The sequence below is a fragment of the Limulus polyphemus genome, unplaced genomic scaffold, assembly GCF_000517525.1.
Source record: "Limulus polyphemus unplaced genomic scaffold, Limulus_polyphemus-2.1.2 Scaffold46, whole genome shotgun sequence".
Taxonomy (NCBI): domain Eukaryota; kingdom Metazoa; phylum Arthropoda; class Merostomata; order Xiphosura; family Limulidae; genus Limulus; species Limulus polyphemus.
In genome coordinates, this window is record NW_013665656.1 from 132,735 (window position 1) to 139,270 (window position 6,536).

General features: G+C 35.1%; 1 protein-coding gene across 3 annotated transcripts in view; it reads left to right on the forward strand.

The window, feature by feature from the left end:
- LOC106462402 (sodium/potassium-transporting ATPase subunit beta-2-like) overlaps positions 1-5,876 on the forward strand; it is a 40,215-nt gene extending 34,339 nt beyond the window's left edge. For all 3 annotated transcript variants that reach the window (XM_022389893.1, XM_022389911.1, XM_022389901.1), the window contains exon 2: positions 4,228-5,876. In XM_022389893.1, coding sequence (XP_022245601.1) covers positions 4,342-5,343 — 1,002 coding nt within the window. In that variant the 5' untranslated portion in view covers positions 4,228-4,341 and the 3' untranslated portion in view covers positions 5,344-5,876. The remainder of the gene's footprint in view (positions 1-4,227) is intronic.
- Positions 5,877-6,536: the final 660 nt, after the last annotated feature.

The following is a 6,536-nucleotide window of genomic DNA, read 5'->3' on the forward strand; positions in this document are numbered from 1 at the left end:
ACCACCCACAGCCAACTCTTGGGCTACTCTTTTACCAACGAATAGTGAGATTGAACGTTACATTATAACGTCCCCACGGTTGAAAGGGCGAGCATGTTTGGTGGGATGGGGATTCGAACGAGCGCCCTAACCACTTGGCCATGCCGGGCCAGAGACGTGTTATAAAATTATTATTACTATTATTTATTGTTTCAGAAAATTTAAAAATTGCTAGTGTTTATCAGAATACTAATTAATCTTGCGTCTCTGAGGAGGACAGGTTGATCACTTTTCTATGATAAAACACAGGTAAGATCCTCTGCCCCTCCCTCTCCCATCCGAAGCAGTGTTCCTTTTATCGTTTACACATTATAAGATAAACAAATCTTTTTAAATATAGCAAATGTATCTAGTTGCGACCCCCATATTCGTCTTTTGTGGCGTCCGTTTGTAGGATTGGAAATATGTGTGCGCAAAAGTGGCGTCCGTTTGTAGGATTGGAAAATTGTGTGCGCAAAAGTTTCTCCACGATATTTTTTTTTATCTTACGCAAACACAAAGAAAGCTGTTGTTTGTTACAGAATTTTGGCACAAAAGTCGATCCACACAAATCCATTTATAATTCTTATCTGAAAGTCTATAGGGAAGTCAACTCATCAACAACACCCACTGTCATCTATTAGGATCCTCTTGTCTGACCGGATAATGGGATTGGACCGTCTATATTATGCAGCAGCTACGGCCCCAAAGTACGGAGCGTGTTTGTGCGGAAACGGGCCACGAACTACTGACACGTTAATGTATAAGGTACGCGTAGCCCCACAAAAAGCCCTAATATGCATAAATAAATAGGTTACTCCGGCTTTACTTAAGGTAAGGGGAGGAGAATGTAAGGTTTATAAAAATGTATATTTTAATGCAATTTTCACTATATATATGTATCATATAAAACCCGCGTATAGAAGGCAATAAATCTGTATCAGTGTATTAAAAATGAAACAACGTAAGGAGCTTTCTTAATCAATCGGCTGTTGCACCAAAAGACTGACATGCTTAATAACGCTAAAAATAATGTTATGCTAATTATGAATGCAACCTCGTAAGTATTAAAAATAAATGGTCTGTTAGGCATACAGATTTTTATTGGCCAACGATAACTTGATTCCTGACATATCTTAACCATAATGTGTGCCATCCGGGCGTAAAAAATCGTACCACTGTTAAAAGTGTTAGTTTATCTTTTACTGTCTGGTTTCACATGTCTTTGCTGCCTTGACTTCAATTCCTAAAACCATTATTCAAAATTAATTGTACTTCAAACAGTTTCCTTAATTTCCTGATGCTTCTTCTATGATAACGGCAACAGGGCATTTCCTCTCACATTCTAATCGATATAATTTCTTTGGACTCGAGCTTATCGGAGTAATGGAAAAGTCCGCTGCGCCTTCTATTCCCTTCTCTACGTGTGTTGCCATGGTTACTGACATATCAGTCAAGTTATAGCTTCTTGATTGTTAGTATGGGATGATGGTCATGCGTAGTGAAAGATCACTTAAATGTTAGACTGATAGATGGTAGTATAAAAAAATCACATATCTCCAAACATGAGTTTATTTTAAATTGATGATTTGTGTTTATGGGTTGAAGTATTTTATTTTTCTTGTGAGAGTACTTATAGATTTTCTTAAGTATCTGAACTGTTTGATTTTAACCTAAAAGCTTGAATTACTTAGTTAAAAGAAAATTTTAACGGCAGATAATTTCCCAATGTATGTTAAAAAGTTTTATCTCTTGCGGCAGAAATTTCCTAGTTATTATCGCATGTTGAATATAAATACAAAAATGAATCACAATTACTGTATCGAATCACGACATATCAAGATAACAACCTAATTGGGAGATTCTGTTTATTGGAAACTACAGACGGTGGATTACTTTGTTATTAGTAAGTGATCGAGTTAAATTATGGAAATTATCAGAAACATTAAACCAGTTTTGGAACTTAATCCAGATAATGGGAATATCAGCATCATACAGCCAGTTAACTACGGTGGCTAAGAAAGCAGTTAACTATGTATGTAGGATTATAAATATTTCCCTTCGTTTTTTTCCTCCAGTTGCCAATATTCTTCTTCTTGAATATCAGCATCATACAGCCAGTTAACTACGGTGGCTAAGAAAGCAGTTAACTATGTATGTAGGATTAGAATATTTCCCTTCGTTTTTTTTCCTCCAGTTGCCAATATTCTTCTTCTTGAATATCAGCATCATACAGCCAGTTAACTACGGTGGCTAAGAAAGCAGTTAGCTATGTATGTAGGATTAAAATATTTCCCTTCGTTTTTTCCTCCAGTTGCCAATATTCTTCTTCTTCCACTGAGATATAACTAACGTGTTGGTTCAACATTTCAGCTATTACAAAATCTTATTCCAAACTTAGTTTTTACCAGTTCAAACACTCGATTTCTCTCCACCATTTCAGTTAGTTCAAACATGTAATTTCCACGTATCGTTTCAATTAGTTCAGTTGCTCGATTTCTCTCCATCATTTCAGTTAGTTCAAACACGTAATTTCCACGTATCGTTTCAATTAGTTCAGTTGCTCGATTTCTCTCCATCATTTCAGTTAGTTCAAACATGTAATTTCCACGTATCGTTTCAATTAGTTCAGTTGCTCGATTTCTCTCCATCATTTCAGTTAGTTCAAACACGTAATTTCCACGTATCGTTTCAATTAGTTCAGTTGCTCGATTTCTCTCCATATTTCAGTTAGTTCAAACATGTAATTTCCACGTATCATTTCAATTAGTTCAGTTGCTCAATTTCTTTCCATAATTTCAATCAGTACAAACACTCGATTTCTTTCATCATTTCCATTAGTTCAAAAATGTACTCTCTACACCTTATTTCAGTTAGTTCAAATATTTACTCTTTGTTCATAATGTAGCGAGTGTATCAAGAAGGATTAAACCAGGAGCGCCGTGTCCAATTACACAGAATACGTATTTGCATATAGTTCAATGTTGCAAAATAATAATAATAATAAATATATTTGAAAAACAGTAAGAAAAAGGTATAAACTGATGGTCACCAGACTTCCTTTTTAATAAAATTCAAGATCATTAAAGCATAAACTCCATGCAAACCCCTTGTTTGTGTATTTATTTTAACACTGCTGGATATCGAACTTTTAATTGGATTTGTTAGGACTGAAAAATTACTCGTATTTTTATTGAGAAAAAAATTACTAAAGTTTGACTTCTTTCAAGTATTAAACAGGTAATTTATTACAAATTATTTACGATTAGAATTAGTGTTCTTTTAGCCAATCAAGCCATATAACTTGTTTACATTCCGGTAAAAAGATCTCAGAGAGATCTATACATTGACTTGAAAGCTACGTCAAAACAGAAATATTCGCTTACTAAATTGTGGTCCCCGAGGACAGCGATAAGTTTACGGACTTACAAAGCTAAAATCCGGGGTCCGATTTCCTGCAGAGGATACAGCAGATAGCCAGTTGTGGCTTTGATTTATAATAAAGAAATAATAAATTGTGCGAACTTATCTCGTTTTCTCACAGATTATCCAATAACTCCTTATAAGGTCGCTATTCTACAATCTGTTCAAGTCTGACTTTTTATCAAGGTGACTTACTCCCTTAAACTCCGGTTATATCATATTGTATCTTTTCTTCTGAAGTATCCTTTGTGTGAATTTCTATGACATTTCTGATTGAACTAGCATTGTTCTTGCATGTCAGAAAACCAAGGTATAATTAATATTTAACGCCGTGGTCTCAGCGATAAGTTTGAGGCCTATAATGCTAAAAATCGGATTTCAATACCTACAGTGGGCAGGGCACAAATATCAAATTGTATAGAAAATTTGCTCTTAACAACAAACAAAGAAACAACACAATCCAAAATGACACCAATTGGTCAACCTTGTTGCTGTTAAGAGTAAGCAATAGACATTTGTATATATATACAAAGTAACATAATATCTTCGCAAACTTGACACACACAGAAAAAAAAAAACAAAAAAAAACAATAACATGCTAATGCACAGCAATATTGAAAATTATTATTTAACACCATTGATACATTTAAAAACCTTGATAAATTAACATTAATTCCATACGATTTCGATTACCTATAAGAGGTTGAAGATCAAGAAATGTTTCTCCTTCTCTGTCCTATTTTTTACCCACGAATAACTGAAGCTATTATGTTTGTTTCTTTTCAGGAACAGTATAAAGAATCCATAAGCTACGAAACGAATTTTTGTACAGAGAAGACATATTCACCAATTTATCAAACGAACAAGTAAAACGCCACCTGTTGGCCAGATTGAAGAATTATGAACGAGGCCGAGCGAGAAGAAAATCGGGGAGCCTACTTCATGGATGACATGGACAGTAAAAAGGATACAGACGAAGAGCCCACTGAGGATGCTCCTCTAAGAGGACACGATGGTGCGATGGCCGTTGTCGTCAGCAACAAAGAGAACGAAAGTGGCGCTGCCAATGGAACCTCCGGGAAAGAAGTAAGGGCTAAGGGTTTACGGGCATGGTTAGCTAAGCCTCGTGTCAAGTGGTGGATTGCTGTATTAGTCGCAATCATACTGGTATCGATAATTCTCGTGACAACATTGCTGGCGATGGAAGACACTCCCCAATACTACGTAGACACCACTCCTCGACTGATGAAAGTATTTCCTATCCCCAAAGGTCGCAACAAGTTGATTTATTTTCGCCATGGAAGTCTACCTCACGAGGGCAAATATTGGCCTGATCTGACCCGTCAGTTATCTCAGCTAGTGTCTGGGTACGACCCAAGACAACTCAACTATAAAAATGTTACTGAGTGCTACGGAGAACCACCACCTGAGGGATACGCCTGTATCTTTGACATCCGTCAGATTTCACCCGAATGCATCGAAGCCAACGAATTTGGATACAAAGGTGGCACCCCTTGCATTTTCCTTCAGTTTCCAAACGTCAGCAACTGGGAGCCTAACACCTATACCACTCATGACTTGGAAACTATGAAACACCTTCCGGAAAAATTGCGCTACGACTACCAACCCAATTATGCTTACATAGGTTGTGAGGGAGACAACATTGTCGACAAAGAAAACATGGGTCCTTTACTCTACTCACCGGAACAAGGATTTCCAATGAATTTTTTCCCCTTTACTGGTCATCCCGACTACATGCCTCCTATAGTTGTTTTGCGCTTTCAGAAGCCGAAAATTGGAGTTGCTATAAATGTAATTTGTAAACTGTGGGCGAAGAATGTTAATCATACAGAAAACTCGGTTCCCAACGGGACTGTTCGTTTTACCCTTCTTGTGGATTAGTGCGACTAAAAGTTCACAGAACTAAGTCAAACACCAGGATCTTCGGGGAAAGAAAGAGTTTTGAAAAGAAAAAAATTGAAATTAATCTGTAGTTGTTTGTGCCAAAACTTTTATTTATATAATTTTGCCTCGAAATTTAACTACAAGAAATATGTATGAACCACACTTACCCAATTTGAATGACTTTTTTCCCCTATTTATGCTTTGGGTAAAGTAAATAATTGGAGTTCGTTGGAGCAACCGCATACATGATAAGTACATTTTATCTTTACTTCACAGAATAAAAAAACAAAAAAAAAACGTAAATATGGATAAACTTAGTATACTTTTCCATTACATGACGGAATATATAGAACGAAAAGCATGGGTAGATTTGTAACAGGGAGTATATTATGATAAAAAATATACACCATTCAAGTAAGACACTGACACTCTAGTAACTGAAACTTAAATATGACGATTTCTTTTGAAATTACGTTTGAAAAAGTGTATCTATTAATATTAAAATTCTTCATTTTAGGAAGAGAATGAAATAGTAAAACATAATAAGTTAAAAAATGTATACTTTCAGTAGTAGGACAAAACGAGGTGTTTTTGGGAAGTCAGAAGGCATATGAGTGTATTTCCTTTGGCAAAAATTACAATACAAGTAAAAAAGGAAGAAAGATACCTTCACCTTCATAGAGTAGTCAGTTTAACACAATTAAATAGTTTTCATGCTTACCGTTTCACATGAAGGACCTTTCTTAAAAGAACAACAATAACAGCAAAATTAAACCTTTTTACAAAATATAAAAATAGTTTTCTCCCCAAATTAAAAATACGTCAATATACACATGTAAACAAAAGTATCTACGTATTTTATTAACATCATGACGTTTTGTCTATAGTTACATAAAAATATTTTATTATATAATAAAAACGTTATCCTTCACATATACATGTAAGTTAAAACATATACAGTTTGGATATAAAAAAATATTTTTTTATAAATATGGATGTAACCTTGACGTTCATCAAATAAACAGTATTATCCACTGTAAATTCAACAAGCTGTTAAAACTGAGATTCACATTTCGAAAGAAAACTCGAAAATTAGTTCTACGAATGGTGTCAGTAGACACGAGCTGTAATTATTCCGGGTTGTTGTACAAACAACGTGGTTAACTTATAGTGTTTTGGCACTTGTGTAT